This window comes from Idiotropiscis lumnitzeri, chromosome 12 (genome assembly GCF_059441095.1).
Source record: "Idiotropiscis lumnitzeri isolate Australia: NSW breed Sydney's pygmy pipehorse chromosome 12, RoL_Ilum_1.0, whole genome shotgun sequence".
Taxonomy (NCBI): domain Eukaryota; kingdom Metazoa; phylum Chordata; class Actinopteri; order Syngnathiformes; family Syngnathidae; genus Idiotropiscis; species Idiotropiscis lumnitzeri.
Window position 1 is genome coordinate 5,516,823 of NC_142402.1, and position 21,648 is coordinate 5,538,470.

The following is a 21,648-nucleotide window of genomic DNA, read 5'->3' on the forward strand; positions in this document are numbered from 1 at the left end:
ACTTCTTTTTGTATTTATTTAATTACTTCGACTTTTACCTGCTGGTACGCCGTCCGGTGTGCCCTGTGAATGTTATGATCCTCCAGCAGAACTGGAGGAATGAACAGGACTCTCCAAACGCAGACACGGGAAAAAAGGTGGTGATACAAAGATAGTGTAGCGACTTTGTAAATAGTTCAAGGGTTCTGTGTTTTCCTCTTTTCTGTGGAGGCTGTGAAGGCAGCAGGGGAGTGAACGTTATGTTGTTGTCGTTGTGTTGCTCTCTCTCTGATCGGCGTGGTTGCGGCCAACAGCAGCGGTTTTTGGCGTTCGCTGATGGACAAATTGGCCTGATTTATTATACAACGTTAAAATATTTATTATAATCACAATATAGTCAGTGTAATCAGCGCGTCTCGCAGCAGCTGATGGCATGGCGCGAGATGATCGCTGGAGGAACGCCCACACAGCTGAAAAAACAAAAACACACGCGGCATGACAGGCACGGATCATGACAGTGAAATGAAAGGTGGCATTCTTCATTTATTTATTTATTCATTTATTCATTCATAACTGACAGCCTCGCTCTCCGCCGTTGCCCGGGCGGAAGGTGCTCCTATTCGGCTTAACTACCACACACGCCGGCCGGTCTCCTTCGGAGCTCACGCACGGTCCCGAACGAAGCCAAATGTCGCCGCGCGAGTGCCCGGGCGGAAGTTGTTTATCTTCGGCTTGACAGCCACACACGCCGGCCGGTCTCCTTCGGAGCTCACGCACGGTGTCCGATCGTGTCCGTCGCCACCGATCGTGTCCGTCGCCACCAATCGTGTCCGGGGGAACCTGCTCTTCTTCGGCCACTCTCTTCTTCGTCCACTCTCCTCTTCGGCGCACGCCGGCCGTCTAACCGCTTCAGCGCCCCCTTGTGCCGCTCGGCGAAACTACAATGCTCCCGAATATTTCTTTAGACCCGCGAAGCACTGAACCCGCGAAAGGTGAACCGCGAAGTAGCGGGGGTTCACTGTATTCTTCTTGAAAGTTATAATCCATGCTTCAACCCAGTCTCATTTGCAACTTCCGGAGTTCTAAATACTTTTATTGATTGCATAAATTTGAATGCAGAAATTATCCAAAAAAAAAGGGGGGGGTGATATAAACCATAATTTAGTTAAAACGGCACACTCACATAGACACACGCACACAAACGCATGATGCCCTCATGCTGTGTACACAAAGTCATAGTGGGAGATTGTATGCAGATGTCTCGTGACAGTTCGACCTTCTTATGAGTCAAGCCTTTAACCTTATTCCAAATCAAATGTGATCGAGTCGAATGTCATGAGGCCTCAATCGTACTAAGCCTCCAATTGGCCCAACACTACTTTACCCAACATATTTTTGAGTCAGTAATATTTTTTAATTTTAATCTATTTCAGATTTGTCATCCCTTCATCATGGATGGTATTTAAGTTTTAGACCATCTCATTTACAGTATATGAATTTGACTTCTTGGTTTTCTGAACTCCATTACTTATCCTTAAATCTATTCCTGGCATCAATGATAAGGATGAACTGTAAGCCTCTCATTAAATGTGCCATTCTCAGCTGTCCTTGTATCATTCACTTACGAGATCACAGGCATGTGCACAAAGGAAGGAGCGAGGTGCTGTTTGTGTCTTAAGTTTGAAGTCTATCTGAGGAAGTTGCTATTGTTAGAATGCTTATTTACGGTCACGGTCACTTGAAGAGGTGTTGAGTATTGGACCTTGCCTCCATATGTGCTTTTCTCGTCTTGTCCTTTATCCCAGCGTTCAGATAATGCATTGGGATCTTACACATACAGATGGACTCTTCTGCTGGGGGAAATGTGAAGTGAGCATTGCATATAACGGAAAAACAACATAAAGGTAAGACATATCACATTGCACCAAAACAATTCAAGTTTTTGTTTAACAATTCCGCAATTAACTTGTCACATTGCCAAATCAAATTCAATGCATTTTAATACTAATGCACTCTATCACTCTAAACTGTAGATTCTTTGTAAGAAAACACTCAACGTAAGAGACTAATTTCAAGTGCATTATTCTTATTGAAACATATACTCTATTTGATTTAAGTCTTTATTGATAAGAGATGCCTTATGATGAAGATTTCTGAGATTCCGGTTATTTCTATATATCAATAATCAGTTTATGTTGCTGTTATTCTATGTGCATGGCCAAGTCCATGTCTTGGAAGACACTGTTGGGAGAACCTGTGACATAGATCTGAGTCATACTCTTTATTTGTGTCACATTTTCATTTTTGCATAATTGTATCATTACTCAGATCTCAACACTAAGTAACCTCCAACAAATTTATTTCTTACAACTTTTAAGATTTTAAAACAGACTTTGAAAGTGAATTCAGAGATTTCTTTCTAAATACATAAAATCATGTGCAAAGACTGAGAACTATTTCGTACTCACATGAGCGCGTTTAAAGGTTTCCTGATTTATTATTTTTTTTTTTTAAGGGTGTGATGCCAGTGCCCTGTGATGCACTTGTGACCCAACATGAGTCACCCCTCGCCCACACCTTCATTCACATCAGTGGTTACCTGGCACAGTTGCGAGTCATCAACTCTTTGCCTCACATGTGAGTAAAGGGGCCCTATTTTGCTAGACTGTCACTGCCGCTCATTCATTTTTGTGCCGAGACAAGTGTAGTTTACCGTGTCTGGGAGTTTGACGGACCATGCTGGGCCAGGGGCCTGGCCAGACATTCTTACTCTGCACCCATTTAAAAATCTAAAATATATTCTTGCCATTTTAACCCACAATGGCCGAAGGAGGGAAAAGTGTGAATTTGATTTCATTCATACTTGCAAGGCCATTTTCAAGATGGCCCTTTCAAAAGAAGCTTGCTCTCGTGAGCTGATGTGGTCCAACACTAAGTAGTGTGTGAGTCTGTATAATATTTCTCCAGCCGTGGTGTCATAAATTATGGTAATATCAGGGGTATTTATTCAAGTCAGGCTAAGTAGGACTTCACTGAAGGCTTAGGTGTGACATGCATGACCCACAACTGGATTTTGGTGTATTTGATCGAGGCACAGGCTGACAGATTCAGCACTCCACGGATGTGTGTGGTGTATGTCATCGTATTGTATATATGACACCAGCGTGGGACAATCCCTCTTAACCATTGAGGAAAGTAAATAAATTGAACAATTTATAATCTTCATCATAAAATATGTTCAATAGTACCTGGCCGTGCGATTGTGGGTGGATGGCGGTGTCCAAGTGTCAGGTTTAAATGCCCTGACGCCGTTTGGGAGAGCTTACTGAAATGACCAAGGCCAGAAGAAACCAGGCAAGGTTGATTGTTTAACCGGCCGCGGCAGGGAGAGAGGCCAAGAGCGGACAGGTGACTCGCTCAGTTCAGCTCCGCGCACCCTCTGACCTTCCGTCCCGCCGACTCCGCTTTTATTAAAGCTTGTAGCAGACTCATAACGAAACTTAAGGAAACAGAAACTTAACTCACAACGAAGGTTAGATTAGACAGACTCAAAACGAAACTTAACTCTAAAGCAAAAATGTAAGCGTGTGTGTGCGGGGGTGGGGGTGCGTGTGTTTGTGCGTGTGCAATTATTAATACAAGTAGTGTATAAAAACATGATTAGAAATACACAAACTGATTACATAAAGTTACTTGAGGTTAATGTGGTCTTCATCTTATTTTACACCAAGTGCCCATCCACATGGCCACATGCAGCCAACTTAACATCATCCGCAAGCTTCTTGTAATTACTTTTTAATGTGCGCTCTGCACACGCCGACTGCCTGCATCTATGTTCCATGCATACAGCGTGTTGCGCCTCTCTCTGCGCTGACTGAGTGGAGCTGCTTCCATTGAATGGAAATGGTTGGCTGTGTTCCCTCCGACAACAAAGCACAATGGCACAAACGCCGAGTTCGACCTAGGCTAGTGTAGGAAAAAAAAAAAACACTCCACAAACCCATGTAGTTACATACAGTTACATTGTACTTTGCGCGGGACGTATGGTGGTGCAATGCTAATTTGGTGGATTTGATCAACGTGCAGGGAGACTGTCCCGCTGATGTTTTCGGATTTCATTCATGGTCCGGGACAATCCTTCTGAATCATTGTAGGAATAACATAATTGAACACATTATTATCATCTTCATATATATTTCTTAACCATAACCCTGGCCGGAGACACATGCTATATGAGTATGTGTTTGTTGTGTTCATTTTTTTTGTGGGGGGTGGCTGCACTGGGGGGTGGGGGGTGCTCAGGATGCACGGACATTGAACCACTTTCTGTACTGGGCAGCGGTTCTGTGTGTGCTGTGGGATGAGTAGTCGCGAATTCCTCCAGCCAATTTAACGTCACCGGCCCGTGGCGGTCTGCTTGCAGTTCCGTAAATACGTACTTTGATTGCTACTACACAGAAATGTATTTTTCTGTGTGAAAGGTTGTGGATTTTTAATTGGCAGTTGAAATCCTGCCACAACCCAGTGGGCTATATTACAGCCACCGGAGGCTTTCAGAAGAATTATTTTGTCAGCTCCAGGATATTCAAATGTTTAGGCATAAGAAAGACTTGTGGTATTTGATTGACAGTTGACAGTAGGCCTTGGTTTTTCGCGCATTTAGAAGGTTTGTCCGTTGCGTTTGAGAGTCCAGAGAATGTCTTGATTTTTCCTGATTTCAAAACCTCACTGAATATACATGATTTATTTTTAATCGGGTAGTTCTTTGTGGTGTGTCAAATCTAGAAGACATTTATTTTCACTTTATAGGCACTTTAAGGAATTTTTCATAAAGTTGCCTATAGTATCAAATCTGAATTGTTCAAAAGTTAATTAACAATGAGCAGACCTTACTAATGGAACCAGGCTGTTTTGGTGAACAGTTCTTATTGTACGCACAAAAACGTCGGTGTATTCCCATTAAAAAATAATAATAATAATAATAAAATGGTCACTAAATTAACCACAGCCTGATGACGAGGATAATTTGTTAAAATGCCAAGCCAACAAGCTCACGGCAGAATAATCCTTGGAAAGACGGACGTCGTGTCACATCATGTAGGGGAGAATACATTCCAATGTGTTCTGGGGCTGCTTTGCTACTTCCAGCACATAGTGTCATGAACGTGCAGTAAAAGAATAGCTCTCAAGACTACAAGGCATTCTGCTTATCTCAGAAAGCTCGGGTCATGAACCATGATTTCATAACAAAACATGACTAAAACTGCCAAGAACTGTTAAGAAAGAAACACTGGACCACTCGGAACATCTTAGAAAGGAGCTGAACGCCTGTCTCCCGGCTGGCTCGGGAACAACTCATGATCCTCAAGGAGGTGCTGGAAGGCTGGGCATCCCTACTAAAGTTACATCCCCCACAACCAGAGAGAATGACGATGACAAGAAGGAGGAAGAGTAGAAAATTACTTCAGTTGACCATGTTTTACTCATGTGCAACTGAAAGTTCAGTACATTTTTTCTTTCATAGGAAGTACCACTGACACGGTAGTACCAAATCTTTATACAGTACATGAAAATCCATTGCAAGGATGATGGTAGAATTGGAATAAAAGAGACAAAGCACAGTATGAGATGCAGATGACTTTATTCTACTGAATAACACACTTAGGGAATCACCAACAGCCAGGCCACAGGTGACTCAGAGGCAGCAAAATGATCCAGGAGCTTCATTCTTCATTCTGTCCTTTCTTCAATGACAAAAAAAGACAATGTGAGTTAGAATTTAAAATAGTTTTTATATTGAATTATATTGTTTGAATTGTCTGATTTAGGCATTTCATTTGGTCAAGTATTATCTCTAAAATCTGTTTACCATAATAGCCAATTATTTCATGATTATCCCCACTTTATTTTCATTTGCAGAAATTGAATGTGCCAAGGAATTAATTCGTGATCATTGTTGTTCGGTTGACTGAAGTGACAACTGGTACATATTCAAATGTTTAGGTTTCATTTGTAATATACTGTGTGACTAGGTTAGAATGAGATCCACAAGATGGATTGTATGTAAGTATTTTAACACGTGAACAAAACATCCCAAACTGACCTTTGGGCCAACATCACGACTTTTGGCACGGAGCTTGTTGACCTGAGACTCGGCAATGTCAGCTCTCTCCTCTGCTTCATCAAGCTCATGCTGAATTTTACGGAACTTGACCATGTTGTTGTTAGCTTGTTCCTCCTATACATACAACAGTATGATTATTGTCACATATTAAGTGGGACGATGAATTTATTCAAACAAGCAGTCATCATTACGTCCAGCAGTAATTTCTGTGTAATGTTTACCTTTTTGTGCATTGTGCTATACGGAACTTTTTTTGCATTATGATTTCACAAATATGTCATAGTTTGAGGGAATACACTATAGTAAGATTTCACATTAGTATGTTATGTGTGCTTACAGCTTCCTCAGCAGTCCTCTTGTATGATTTCACTTTTAATTGGAGTTTATCCACCAGGTCTTGCAGACGGGTCACATTCTTACGATCTTCTTCTGTCTAAAATAAATAGAAATAAATACTTTTGTTCATATTAAATAGAAACAAAAGTCAGCAGTGTTGCATATGTTATAACTGATTTCATCTTACTTGATAGGTTAGCTCTTTGATGCGTCTCTCATACTTCCGCACTCCCTTGATAGCATCGCTTGACTTTCTTTGTTCAAGTTCTACTTCACTTTCAAGCTCTTTGGTCTGTTAAGAGAATAACATGAATTAAAATGTTTAGGTTTCAATAGAAGTTTATTTAAGTTTTAATACAGGGTAACTTTATTTTGAATGCTAGATTAACAAAAGTCTACTATCAGCTGTTCAATTACCATGATATATAAAAAATTAGATCAAGATAAATAATTTCAAAACTTTTTCCATGAGTAATATTACCTATGACCTGTAGAACAGAATTGGAAAAAACAACAACAAAAAAGAAATAGCGTGAGATAATGTGTTTTAGCTTTCGACTCAACATGACACTGTCGCCGTCCTGCTGTTCTTCTGGTATCTACTGTATATGTGTTTTAATTTGTGTTCTAATTCCCTGCTAATTTATATTTCACCATTTGGAAAGCGCTTTGTTACAGCTCCAGCTGTTGTGAAATGCGCTATATGAATAAAGTTGTATTGTATCGCACTGCGGCGGCACGGTGGCTCAACTTGTTAGCACGATGGCCTCACAGTGAGAGATAGCATCGGTCGTGGGTTCGATCCCGGCCATCCTGTGTGGAGTTGCACGTTCTTCCCGTGCCTGCGTGGGTTTCCGCCGGGTACTCTGGTTTCCTCCCACATTCCAAAAACATGCGTGGCAGGTCGATTGGACACTTTAAATGGCCCCTAGGTATGAGTGTGAGCGCGGATGGTTGTTCGTCTCTGTGTGCCCTGCAATTGGCTGGCAACCAGTTCAGGGTGTCCCCCGCCTACTGCCCAAAGATAGCTGGGATAAGCTCCGACCCTAATGAGGAGGAGCGGTACAGATGATGGATGGATGGATGTATTGCACTGCACAAGTGTCCTTTAGAAACTGTGATGTGGCAGAGTTCAGAATGAATCAGTCACATTAAAACTTAGAACCAAGGCAGAATTTTTGGCCATTTTTCCTGAATTTTTGTTTGCCGCAAACACCAAAAGAAGACCATACCTAAATTGTAGTACTGTGGATGCTGTATAATGTTTTTGGGCTATTATTCTCCAGCTCCAACTGTGGCCTTGGTCAAGGTAAGGGAATTGGACAGCTCCAAATACTTGACAATGTTGGCACAAAACATTAGGCTTTGACTAGAAAGTAAAAGATACGTATATATCCTTTGGAAAAGCATCCGAGAAAAGCTCAGCTTTATTTGGTGTCAATAAGCAGCACTTGTGGCGACTGTGACCTAATCCAGAGTGGAAATGTGATTTATTAACTCTGGACACACCTCGACTTCTAAGAGGGTGTGCACGCTTGTAAAACCACAACAATGTTTATATTCACCACTCTCAACAATATGGCTTTTTATTCTCTTGAGTTTTACAGTTTATTGGTGCCAATCATTGTAAATAGTTTTGGATATTTCTATTCAACCTTGCATTTGAACAGAGATGTGTCGACTTCTTATATCCACCGCATATTTCTAATGTGGTCAGTGTTTATGGTTTCATGAGATTTAGTGACTCTTACCCTGGCCTCCAGCTTTTGCATTTGCTTCTTGCCTCCCTTCATTGCAATTTGTTCAGCTTCATCCAGACGGTGTTGCAGGTCTTTGATGGTTTGCTCCATGTTCTTCTTCATACGCTCCAGGTGAGCACTGGTGTCCTGCTCTTTCTTCAGCTCTTCTGCCATCATGGCGGCATCTGTGATGGCCTTCTTGGCCTTCTCCTCAGCGTTCCTGCATTCCTGGACTGCATCTTCAACCTCACTCTGAAGCTGGGATGTGTCAGATTCCAGTTTCTTCTTCTGGTTCAGTAGGCTGGTGTTCTGATTGATTTTAGGTGATGGTGAGGTGTTAGCCAATCAGAAATTCAGACCAATTTACAATTTCCATTTAGCATTTTTACCTGTGAGTGCAACAGCTGCACCCTCTCGCTAACATCCAATAACTCTTGCTCGGCAAGTTTGCGTCCTCTCTCAGTTTGCTCAAGAGCAGCCCGAATTTCTTCTAGCTCAGCTTGAATGAGGTTATTGCGTCTCTCCACAATGGCAACGTTCTCTTTGAGATCATCAATGGTACGGACAGACTCATCGAGTTGAAGTTGGCAATCCTTGAAAATGAAATGTTTTCATTAGGGAGCGACATTCTTTGGAGTAGTGCATTTTGAGTGTATTTGTACCTTCAGATGTGCGTGAACAGATTTGAGTTGTTTTAGAGCCTCAGCTGCCTGCCTGTTGGCCTGACTTAGCTGAATCTCCATCTCGTTGAGGTCTCCCTCCATCTTCTTCTTCAAACGAAGGGCCTCATTCCTGCTTCGGGTCTCTGCTTCAAGGGCACTCTGAAGGTTGTCCACAACCCTTTGTTGGTTTCTCTTTGCTTGCTCCAGCTCCTCATCTTTTTCAGCCAGCTTGCGCTCAATTTCGGCCTTAACCTGACTGAATTCAAGCTGGGCTCTGAGAATCTTTCCTTCCTCATGCTCCAATGTAGCCTACACAGATCAAATAATGTGGTATTGTAGCACTTGCTTGGTACATTGATGTTGCAGGCAGAATTAAATTGAATGTTCTTTTTTTAGACAGCACGACCTACCTCTGCCTCTTCCAGAGCAGTTTGGATGTCAGACTTTTCCTGTTCCAACTGCTTTCGTATTTTCTCAAGCTCGTGGATGCTCTTTCCACCCTCGCTAATTTGGTGAGTGAGGTCAGATATTTCCTCTGAGCATTCAAAGGGAACACGTTTTAAATTTTCCAGCTAGATTCATGTTAGTATTATATTGAAATAAAGGATTTTATGACATTAACTGACCTTGCAGGTTCTTGTTCTCTCTCTTCATAGTCTCCAGGTGCTCAAGAGATTCTTCGTAGGAGTTCTTCAGTTTGAAAAGCTCTGTGCTCAGAGATCTTGCATCCTTTTGAGAGCCTTCCAACTCTGTCTGTGACTCCTCATATTTCTGCTTCCACTCTGCTAAGATCTGAAAGGCACTCCATGGTTTTAGATACTTTGAATTGTGTTCCTGAAAAAAATCATGAAAATATTATGACCTTGTCAAAGTTTCTTTGCTTCTTGTCCAGAGCAGCAGCAGCAGTGTTTGACCTCTCCACATCCACCATGAGATCTTCGATCTCATTCTGAAGTCTGTGTTTGGTCTTCTCCAAAGAGGAACATTTAGCATTTACTGCTTCCACAGCTTCCTCTGCATCCTGCAGTCGCTGAGCTAGCTTCTTCCTGCATATTGATCCATAGTCCTTAGTTTACTGTGACACTGTCAGTGTCACTGTTGGATAAACAGTTGTAGAATTTACTCACTTAGCCTCTTCCAGTTCTTCAGTCCTCTGGATGGCATCAGTTTCATACTTAGTTCTCCACTGAGCCACCTCAGCGTTGGCCTTGGACATGCCGCGCTGCAGTTCAGCCTTGGCTTCCTGTTCCTCCTCATACTGCTCTCTGAGCAGGTCGCAGTCGTGGCGAGAGGACTGCACAGCATGAGCTAATGCGTTCTTGGCCTACAATTCAATACATTTGTCTGTGCTTCATGTTGTGAATACTTGTGGATATTTTTTCATCACAAGGACATGTTCTACCTTGACTTCCTCTTCCAGTTGCCTTTTCAGGTCTTCAATTTGTTGAGTGTAGGAATGTTTTCCTCTAGTGAGTTGCGACACCAGGGAATCCTTCTCCTCAAGTTGCCTTGCAAGTTCACCTAATTTTCGCAGCGCAATCATACATGTTTTTGTCAGTACATTTGATATCATGCAAATTGAATTCAACACGCAATACCATTTTCAGTTTGAAGTTTGGCTTTGTGCATGGTGAAGTCGTTGATGGTTCGCTGTCCCTCTTCTGCCTTTGTTTTATATTCACTCATCTGGTCTTCCAGGGACCTGCACATTTTTTCCAAATTATTCTGAAAAGAAGAAAACTCTGATTTAGTGTCAAGTGTAAATGGTAGTAGACAATACAAGTAATCAACCATGATGTAATGTAATGCGGTGTCAAGCCAGCCAAATTGCATGTGACATGCATGACACATGACCATTGACACGTTACGTTAATATGCTTCAATTGTGCAGGGACATACTAAGCATCAAAACACCTTGCCCCAATTGGTTTTGAGCGGATTGGTGAGGAGACGAATGGACAGCACGAAAACTGGACAATGCTGCGTTTGTAATGTTCGTTTGTGACATTCAATACACAGCATGCGGGCTCAGCACTTTTTACAGACGCAATCTTGGGTGCACCTGGTTAGTAGATCAGTTTTCACATTTGGTTCCATGTGCAATCAAGTTTGTATCATTTTTTTTTAAACGCACAAACCTTTAGTAAATTAATCATTGAATGATGATATATAACGGAAAATGTTAAATGTGCAGCTGATGTGTGTCTAAACAATTAAAAAACTTGCTGCAGACAAACAAAAATACAGTATTTTTATTACACTTTGGAAAGATAGGAAACATGTAGCATTAGATTACCTTAGACTTCACAATATGTTCCATATTGGAGACGACATCATCTAGTTCCAGTCTGAGTTCGCTCTTCTCCTTCTCCAGTTTCTGCTTGACTCTTTGCAAGTTGTCAATCTGCTCCCCCAGATCAGCAACGCTGTCAGCTTGTTTCTTTCTCAGCGTGGCTGCAGTGGCTTCATGCTGCAGCGTGGCCTCTTCCAGGTCTCTGCAGAGTTTCTGGAACTCAGCCTCCCTCTTCTTGTTCATCTCAATCTGGGCAGATGTTGCTCCACCGGCCTCCTCCAGCCTCTCACTGATCTCTTCCAGCTCTCTGGCCAAGTCTGCTCTCTGCTTTTCCACCTTGGCTCGAGCAGCTCGCTCGGCCTCAAGCTCTTCTTCCAGCTCCTCGATGCGAGCCTAGACCCAATTACGGTAAGTCAAATGAAAAACAGATGTCTCAAACTTTTGAGCTCAAGACCCGAAATGTTATTGTATTGTTCAGCGGTCAACAGATTTCAATTATTACAACCAAATTTAATTATTGATGAATTACATTTTATAGAATTGTGACAATACCTGCAACTCCTTCAATTTTTTCTGGAGCTGTGTACTCATGGCTTGCTCATCCTCTATTTTGCACAATAGTTGGTTGATTTCAAAATCTTTCCTGTGAATGGATATGAATATGTTTCAGTGAGTGAAAAAGTAAAACATATTGTGTGTGTGCGTGGGGGGGGTGTGCGTGTGTGTGTGTGTGTTTTAACCTGTAACTCCTTACTTTTTCAACCTCTCTTCAAGTTGTTGCTTGTCGTTTTCCAGGTCCATAAGACTCTCTTGACATAACTTCAAATCTCCTTCAAGCTTTCGTTTTGCCCGTTCAAGGTCCATTCGCACTTTTTTCTCTTGCTCCAGGGATCCTTCCAGCTGTTGGGGGATATTCACAATTAGGTTGATTAGCTAGGACTGACTCTTGATTAATTACCTCTCAACTTGAATCTTACATCATCCACTTGCTGCTCTAGTTTTGACTTGGCCTTGGTCAGAGTGTTGACTTTGTCTTCTTCACTCTGAAGGTCATCCAGTGTTTGCTGATGAGCTTCTTGTAAGGCTTTCTTCTCCTTGGTCAGCTTAGCGATGATTTCATCCAACGCGCCCATTTCCTCAGTCAGGTTCTTCACCTAGTCACAGAAAGTTATTTTTTGGGCTTACGCGTGATTATCTTCAGAACTTGGAGCGTATCTGGGTTGTACCTTGTTTTCAGTGGCATGTTTCTCCTTCTCCACTTTAGCGAGGGTTAATTCTAAGTCATCAATGTCTTTCTTAAGCTCAGAGCATTCATCCTCCAATTTGCGTTTCTTAGCTGTTAGTTCAGCATTCATCTCCTCCTCATCTTCCAGTCGTTCAGCTAGCTCTTTGGCTTTTGCTTCCATCTGGATTTTGTTTTTAATCAGTCCCTCACATCTCTCCTCAGCATCACAAAGATTATCTTGCTCCTGTTATGAACAAATACATATCGTGATGAGTTGGCTGTCTTGTTTTCGATTTAACATGTTATTTCTGATTGGTGACATACAGCCTGAACTTGAAGTTGTAAGTCATTTTTCTCTTGGAGAAGTGTGACCATTTTTTCTTCCAATTCCTTTTTCCGGGCTTCTGATTTTGCATAAGCTTCTTTCAACTTCAGGAATTCTTCCTTCATGTTGGCCATTTCCTTTTCTGTCTCTGCTGACTTTAGCAGTGGTTTGATCTTAAAGTACATCTTCATCCAAGGCCAATTCTTGACCCCCATGAAGGCACGGATGTTCCACTGGATCACAAGAAGTGCATCCCTGTTGTCAACAGAGAGTCATGGATTTTACGTTCAAACGTACAACACATCCAAATGCCTTCATTCAGATTCTAATGACTATAATTTACTGGTCCTTTTGTTAGTTTCAGCCTATTCCAGCTGTGTTTGGATCATGATGGGCTACACAAAAGACAGTTCACCAATCAATAACAGCGGATATACAGATTGAATGCCATTCACACTTGAATTCATACACTAGCACTAAAAAGTAAATAATCTAATCAAAATTTTAAATCCTATATATTTGCGAAATGTCCAATATTTTAAAACATAAAATAATGACCACTTATATTTTTAGTTGTGTTGAGTAAATATATATTTTTTTGATTTGTTGGTTTTTTAAATAGGCCTGCACCAATATATATTCCACATAAATGTATCAGTACTGTTTCGGGTTTAGGGAAAAATTGCAAAAAAATATTCTGGACGATTGAGGGCGAATGATTTTGACTGAAACTCTACGGCCAATTTCATGACTTCAGTTAGCTTGGTGTGCATGTTTTTGGACATGGCCTTTCATAGATTGTGGTTATAAATATAGTTTTTAGTGTAACTTGGGACTGTTTTATCATGAAATATACATTTTACACAGTTTGGCTTTGACCTTTACCTTCGTTCAACAATCTTCTGGAATTCAATTCTCGCCAGAAGACCCCTTGACCGGGCTTGGATGCCAGTGATGATCAGTGCTAATCGGTCATCTCGCATCTCTTCCAGCTGACCCAGCAATCCGGCTTTGAAGAACACCTGTTGGAGTGCATTATTTAATATTTGCAACAATCATATACAAATAATATTTTCTTCCGCAACACATCATAAACAGACCTTGGTGTGCCCAAGCTTGTACTGGTTGTGGTCAATATCCAGAGAACCTAACAATTTCTCTGCAGCCTTTTTGTTGTCGATGAACTGTCCTTCAGGAATCGCATTGGGGTTCAGAATACGGTATCTTTAATGAAAATGAAACATTTTTAAAATATCTTATCCAATTGATTCAGTTTACTTGTGCTGTGAATTGGTAATTCACTTAGATGCAAACCTCTGTTTAAAATCTCCATATAGGATCCTGTTGGGGAAGCCCTTCCTGCAGATTCTGATGCCTTCCAGCACACCGTTACAGCGTAGCTGGTGCATCACCAGAGGGTTCTCCATGGCTCCAGGAGTCTTCGTCTCATTGGGGATGATGCAGCGTACAAAATGGGGGTGAGTGGACCTCAAGTTGGTCATCAGCTTGTTCAGATTCTCCTGCAAGTATTTGACAAGGTTTTTTTCACATCAGTTTATGTAAAGTCTGTGAACCGTTTACTTAGATGTGGACAGTGGAGTACGTATTTTGTTTTTGTGTGTTATCCATTGAATAGTTTAACTGAGAATATACCGTCTTCTGATAGTTACTGTTTGTGTAGCAGTCATTAAAGACACAAGGACTAGTTTGCGAGAAAAAAAACACTGCTCAGTTTATTGTTTTGTTATTTCAAATAAACATGCCTTGGCAACAAAATGAATCCTACACGTATAATTTTCTGAAACATATTGGCCTTTAAGACAACAACTAAAGAAAAGCATCACTTCAAAATGACTTCTCATGGACCCGCTTTCTTAATATAACGTTCTTTATCTTTCATTCTTGCACTTGTAGATTTATAGTACAGTAGTACCAAATTTTGTAGTTCATCTGGGCCATGTCCAGTTCAGTTATATTTTGCTATTTGTGTAAAACCCTCCTTCTCATGAAATAAAAATAAATTGACTATTCGAATATTCTACAGTATGGTGAAGGATTATTTTTTTGCTTTTAGCTTTGGTTTTTGATCAGGTCCTTGAACTTCAATTTGCTTTCCCAAACAGTAGCTTAGCATGGTAACTCGTACTGAAGTCTACTGTAGTCGTATTTCTCTTTTTTAAAGCATTTAGATCGGGAATAAATTGGGCACCCGAAACTTTGACTCAGTAGCTCAGGTACGATCACACAAACACTAATCCAACATAAATAAAGACTAATGTTTAATCCACTGACTAAATATCTTCACAACACCTACACTCTTTCCCAACTTGGCAAGTGACTTATGAACGTATGAAAATATTTTTGTTTTATTTTATCATGATACAGTACACTGTGGAAAAAGTGCAAATGTCATGTAGTTTGACACTTTAGAAATATTGGTAAGGTACATTTTTATAAATAATCAATGTTAATATCAACCCTTGGCCTACATAAATATATGATTAACATTTAACCCTCTGGCCTATTTTTCATTAATATCCTCTCTCTAATTTTTTTTCCAATGTGGGTAATTCTATAAAGAATCAATTGAAACCATCCACCACATCTTCCATGTGACCAGCTGACTTATTATTATCAATAAAAAAATGTATCAATCTCTACACTTTGACCAGTTATTATTATGAGAGTTGATCACTTGTTTGATGAACGGAGAGGTTAGCTTTTAAACGCTACAAAAACTGGTCACTGGCATCATAAAGCAGTATCCCACTAACTGTATTGGATAGATGACTCTTGATTTTACCTGGGATAATTTGTCAATGAGAGTTATTGCGAATTAAATACATTGCCTGATGCTGTTCTTAAATGTTCCTAAATAATCTGTTAGCTTGTAACAAAAAACTAAAACAAATGTAGTGGCCCTATTGCCAATCAAAAAATGGTCAATGTTGGTTGCTACTGGCTTGTTTTGATGCGTGTCCTTTCTACTATTACCAAAGTCGAACTCGATGCGAATTTGGTACCCTTTTATGTCAAGTCACCTCATGTCACGCCACGTCACTGTCTAAAACCTTTTGCTTTCCCAAGAGCAACACCTGGGTCTCATTATCCTCATTATATTTTATAGACCTGTGGCTAAATGACACCACATTGCCCCCAATGGTGGGAGGTTTAAATCCAAAACATAAATCAATATAAATGGCTCGTACAACCAATTAAAAAGGACATTTCTTACCCTGTGTAAAGCAGACACCGTTTGGAAGGATGAACCTTTCTTCTTGGCACCTTTTCCCTTGCTTGCAGAATCTTGAGTTGAAAGAACAATATCGATTGAGAACACAATGCACTGGAAGCAATCACATTTAATGTTGGTGTTCCTGAAACACTACATTTATTCACAATGTTTGTTTTAAAGAAAATGCTCAGCATACCAGAATCAGCTCCTGCATATCCAGCAAAAAGGATCCCTAATAGTTTGAGGTTGGACTTCTGCAAGAGTCCAACAACAGTCTCATTTAGGGGATCCTTGTTTTTCACCAGCCAGTTGTTGATATTGTAATCAACAGTTCCAGCATAGTGGACAAGAGAAAAATGAGCCTCTGGTTTTCCTTTGACGATTCTGGGCTTCTGGAAATTGTTGGATTTCCCGAGGTGGTTGTCGTACAGTTTTGCTTTAAAGGTGGCATCACTGGCTTTGGGGAACATGCACTCCTCTTCAAGGATAGACATGATGCCCATGGGCTGAGGAGAACAAAACATATGTCGAGAAGCCCCGACATTGCTCGGGCATTTTGCGAAATTTGGCTTACACCTTACATACCTTTTCTATCAAGTCGATACAGGCTTGCAGATCCATGCCAAAATCTATGAAGGTCCATTCAATTCCTTCCTTCTTGTACTCTTCCTGCTCCAGCACAAACATGTGATGGTTGAAAAACTGTTGCAGTTTTTCATTGGTGAAGTTGATACACAGCTGCTCAAAGGTGTTGAACTGTCACGAAAATAGGAGGAAAAAAATGATTAATTGAATTTTCAATTCAACCATCTTACTTTGTACACAAAGATAATAAGAATATGATTTTACTCCATGAATAATAAAAAGATAATAAGAATATGATTTTACTCCATGAATAATAAACACAGCTCACATCAAAGATCTCAAATCCAGCAATATCCAAAACTCCAATGAAGTACTGGCGAGGTTGCTTGGTATCCAGAGATTGGTTAATACGGACCACCATCCACAGGAACATCTTTTCATACACTGACTTGGCCAATGCACCAATAGCATAGTAGACCTGGAAGAGAATTGATAAACTTCTCCAACTAACTTCTATATTCCACAAAAATACTTACCTGGGCAACATTTTGTCCCTTGGTGACCCACTCATTTCCCACTTTAACTCTTGGATGACAGAGACCTTTGATGAGGTCAGCTGAGTTCAGGCCCATTAGGTAAGCAACTTTGTCGGCATCTGTAGGGGGAATATTTGCATACATCCTGTCTTCATTGAACTTGGCAGTGGACATCTTTTGTCCGCATTTCTGTTGTTTCTGTTAATTAATGCTTTGGTATCTGGTGAAAGCTAGAGGAGGGTACAACAGTGCACAACATTGAGATATAAGATATTGCCATTTATTGGTTACCAATCGTCCCCTTTCAAAATTAATTGAAGAATTGTTGAACAAACAATGAAAGACTGGCTTTCCATCAATTTGTTGTGTGTATGTGATAACGTATGGTGATCATTTACATGGGTTCACAGTCATAACGGCCCTCTGAGGGAAACCATAATTATGATGTGGCCCGTCCACAAAAAGTTCGACAGCCCTGACATATACCATGGTACTTTGCGCCTCTCAGCCAATAGGAACATATGACATTTAGATAACTGGCCAAGCCTATTTCGTATTATCGTATTGTGAGGGTCATATCGCAATAACATATAGTGACATTTGCATATCATTAAATCCCTAGTATATCATGTAAAAGTCTTTGTTAAAATGAAATGAACTGAAATTAGACCAAGATAAATAATTTCAGATTTTTTTTACCACATAAACCAGAACCTACAGTAGATGTAATAACTCTTGAAGAATATTTGGATTTCAAGGATCAAGGAAAAGTGTGCAAATAAAATCAGTACAGTATGTGTCGAACAGATTACTCAATTTATCTTACCTTCAGTGCCATCTGCTTCTGCCTGCTCTTCTCGCTGTTTCTGCTTAAACTTCATGTTACCATAGTGCATGATTGCACCGATCAACTTATAAATGCTGTTCTTCTCTTCTTGAGTGAAGCCCAACACGTCAAAGGCCTCCTGAATATCCCCCCCGCCAAAAAAAAAACAATCAATTCAGTAATAATGAATTTCTTGGATTCAAAAGTACTGTACATTCTAATCAGTTATTAGCTCACATCAGTAGCCAAAAGCTCTTCTGAGTCATTGATGGAGGCTACAGTTGTCTCTCCTTGGGAGATGAAGGCATAGTCGTAGGGGTTGTTGGTGATGAGCAGCATTTCTAAAATTATTGTACACGGTGTTAAAAAAATGTTGGGTTTTTTTGGGCAAGTATTGACTTTGTTATAATCCGAGCCGCTGTGACATAATTTGTTGTCGATGATTTACCGAGAAGTTCAGGTTTCACCTGAGACAGGATTTGGTAGAAAATGTGATAGTCCCTCTCAGCTTTGAGCTGGTAGGTCACGCGAGACTTTTCCAGAAGATCTGTTTAACGTTTGGATATTAAATTGTAGTGAAACACTGTTTTGCCATTTGTTGTCGCGCCATTTGTAAACATTTATTCGTGAGAGAGTATTGGTGATGAATGGCTAACATTGTTGCTTCACAACGCAGAAAGTTGTTGCTTGAAGATTAAAAACAAATCCTTTTGAGAGGGATTTGCATATTTTTCCAATTGAGTTGGTTTGCTCTCACAGTATGAACAATTTCCATATACTGTAAATAAAGATAATTGAATAATTGTAAATTTCCATAGTTGTTCAATTGAATGGTGGTCTGTGATACTATTTGACATGTGCTATCCCCTGCTACCCACGGAAGTTAGCTGATGTCCGATCACTTTACATACTTGCCTTTCTCAGATTTTCTCTTATATATTTAAATTGCACTACGCAAGTGATGCGACCCTTGAGAAGATGTGTCTTGGTAAATGTATGTAGAGCAATAATGCTTCTCTTACAGGTTTCGATATCAGCAGAAGCCAACTTTCCTCGATTGTCAAAATGAATTCTGATGAATTTTCCCTGAGAAGAAAAGTAGCGAACAATTATATTAATAACGAGGAAATATATTCCTAATGTTGGTAGAAAAGCACCCTCTATGATAAATCTACTCACAAATCTGGAAGAGTTGTCATTTCTGATTGTCTTAGCATTACCAAAGGCCTCCAGAGCAGGGTTAGCCTGGATGATTTGATCCTCCAGGGTACCCTATAGACAAAATACTTAAGTTACTATCTTTTGGACAAGGTGTGTAGGGAAATAAACATGGCTGTGATTATTTTAAATTTGGGGAAACCTCAAAAGTCCAACACAGATAAGATCATATAATTTGTAGTTTAGTCAAACTTTTCTGGAAAAATATGTCATATTTATTGTTTGGATTTTTTTAATTTTTTGTTATGTCTGGAACAGAAAAATATGAGCAATGGCCAAGTGGGGGAAAAAATCTTGTGTTAACCATACAAGCCTGAAACGGAACAGCATCCTTCCTCTTCAGAAAAAAATCGGAAAATTACCTGTATTTTAAATCTTAATGTTCTCACCCCCGAAGCACAAAATTTTTATCTCCCTGCCCTTCACTTGGCATCAGAATTCATTGTGAGGACACCTTTTATTTCTTTATACTCTCAGTTGGTTCCAGAATATAAAAAAAAAACGTACTCAGTGACTTGCCTTCCATATAATAACCCTACCTCTCTATTTTCCGATATGTGCCATCACTTATCATATTAAAAAAGATTAAGAACACGTTTGTTTGTTTTTTGCTTTATTTTTAAATTTGTTAGCTTCTTTTTAAATCCGACTGGAATGTTCGACCATTGAGGTTCCAATTTATTCTGATGCATGTGTCACCTTCTTTTCTACAGCCTGATCTTTTTTGCCACTTGGAACTGCAGCAATGCTGGCAAAGTATTGAATGACACGCTTGGTGTTGACAGTCTTTCCAGCGCCAGATTCTCCTCTGTATTAAAACAAGTTAGTGTTTAGCACAAGAATAACATTAAGTGCTCAAAAAAGTATTTTTCTGTCTTTCTCACGTGATAAGAATGGACTGGTTTTCTCTATCTGTAAATCAAGTGAAGTGTTTATGAACCACCAGGTTTACATTAGAATTGAGTATTGAAAGTGAGTATTTGACTAGTAGATTTGTACCTGCCAGCATGTACTGGTAGGCGTTGTCAGAGATGGAGAAGATGTGAGGAGGAGCTTCACTCCTCTTCTTTCCCCTGTAGGCAACAACAACTTCTTGGTTGTACACTGGCAGCCACTTGTAGGGATTGACCGTGACACAGAACAGCCCAGAGTAGGTCTGGCAAAAACAGAAAAACTGTTTTGAATTCTGTGACATCAAGAATGACAGGAAAATCACAATGATTATCTTACATAGATCATCCATGCTGCGTAACGCTCTTTGAGGTTAAACAGCACAGCAGGCTCGTGGAGGAAGGTGAACATGGCCATGTCTTCAATTTTATCAAACTTTGGCGGGTTCTGAGGATGTACGTCACTCTCATTCACTGTCGCAGTCTGTGGTCATAAAATGGATGACTTCTTAAAAGATGAACATGTGCAGGTGTTTGTTAGGGTTTTAACTAAATGATAATGAACAGTCTACCTTTCCAAACTCCGTGAGAGTGGTAACTTTGTCACCGTCTCGACTAGTGACGGATGCTTTGACATACTCAACTTCCGGGTCTGGAATGAAGCATTCCTTTTTCATATCAAATTGTCTAGTTTGGGCTTCCAAACGCTCCTTATCTGACTTTCGAAGAAAAGGAGCAGCTGGCCCAAACTCCGCCATTGCTGCATCACCCATTTTTCCTTCTTTTATGTCTTCTTCCTGGAACAGACAGTGTAATATACGTCTGGACACGAAATCATGTTCTATTTGCTTTTCATCCACATATTTTGAAACTAAGTTAAGCTATTTACATTATAAATATAAAGTCTTTTGACAATATTTACATAGCAGTGAAGTAAACTTGAGAATTAAAATTTTAATATCTCATCCATTGAATTTGTTCAAAGTGCCTACCAGAAAGAAGCAAGTTTATACCAGAAAGAACAGAATTAAAGTAGTAATGCTTGACAAAAACAGAACAAAACAATTAATTGCAGAAAAAAAACATGCTAACATGTTAAGTAAACTTAAGAGATGCCATCAATATGTAGTGCAGAGTTGTGCTTACCTTAAGCTTCCAACCTCAGTCAAGCAGAATGATGGTTCTGGTAGCTGATGCCAGGTGTCCTCTCCATTAATAAAGGTTGTTGCTCAGCCAAATAAGGCGATGGATGTGTGAGAAATGGCATCTCATTTGCATATCAGAAAAAAGACATCTCCCAAATTGGGTTGACTCTAGTGGTGCTATCTGTTGCGATCACCTTGTCTACAATAGAACAATAAGCAAGATTGGACATGACAGAGGAAGGGGTGGTCATAGGTGGGGTGTAGCAAGCTACTACTGCCTATCAAATACAGTTATATTAGAACAGCAACTTATCCTAATATCAGTTAAATTATAGGATGCAAACTGGAAAATCTTATTTCTATAATAATGTTGATAATGTTGGCCTAGTCTTTATTTGATCTATGAATTAATTGTTTCACTTAATATTTTGTGTTACACATATCATCATGACTCAGAAAATCTCAATTACAAAACGCATGAACAGTAATGCATATACTGCACAGATTTCATTATATCATGTATAAAATAA

General features: G+C 40.0%; 1 protein-coding gene across 1 annotated transcript; it reads right to left on the reverse strand.

Annotated features, from left to right (window-relative positions):
- Window positions 1-5,603: 5,603 nt before the first annotated feature.
- LOC148325600 (myosin-7-like) lies at window positions 5,604-21,164 on the reverse strand. The gene is made up of 38 exons (XM_088310948.1): window positions 21,120-21,164; window positions 20,546-20,770; window positions 20,314-20,457; window positions 20,083-20,239; window positions 19,968-19,995; window positions 19,783-19,891; window positions 19,045-19,137; window positions 18,888-18,951; window positions 18,314-18,412; window positions 18,103-18,206; window positions 17,866-18,004; window positions 17,040-17,158; window positions 16,832-16,981; window positions 16,504-16,674; window positions 16,115-16,424; window positions 15,919-15,989; window positions 13,998-14,203; window positions 13,784-13,907; window positions 13,569-13,705; window positions 12,683-12,938; window positions 12,360-12,602; window positions 12,111-12,287; window positions 11,888-12,033; window positions 11,686-11,776; window positions 11,137-11,526; window positions 10,439-10,565; window positions 10,243-10,361; window positions 9,968-10,164; window positions 9,703-9,886; window positions 9,467-9,632; window positions 9,251-9,375; window positions 8,841-9,149; window positions 8,568-8,771; window positions 8,191-8,487; window positions 6,627-6,731; window positions 6,441-6,536; window positions 6,083-6,217; window positions 5,604-5,723 (listed from the first exon to the last, which is right to left on the reverse strand). Exons 2-38 carry the CDS (start codon window positions 20,744-20,746, stop codon window positions 5,703-5,705), a joined length of 5,814 nt encoding a protein of 1,937 aa, XP_088167074.1. The 5' UTR covers window positions 20,747-20,770; window positions 21,120-21,164; the 3' UTR covers window positions 5,604-5,702.
- Window positions 21,165-21,648: the final 484 nt, after the last annotated feature.

Bases quoted from the DNA above. Each gene is read 5' to 3' on its own strand.
- LOC148325600 (XM_088310948.1), bottom strand. From the start codon at position 20,746: ATGGGTGATGCAGCAATGGCGGAGTTTGGGCCAGCTGCTCCTTTTCTT. The intron at 19,138-19,782 runs GTGACACATGCA...TTTTGTCTATAG, and splicing joins ATCAGGCTGTAGAAAAGAAG to GGTACCCTGGAGGATCAAAT. The intron at 8,488-8,567 runs GTAAAAATGCTA...AAAATCAATCAG, and splicing joins TGCAGCTGTTGCACTCACAG to AACACCAGCCTACTGAACCA.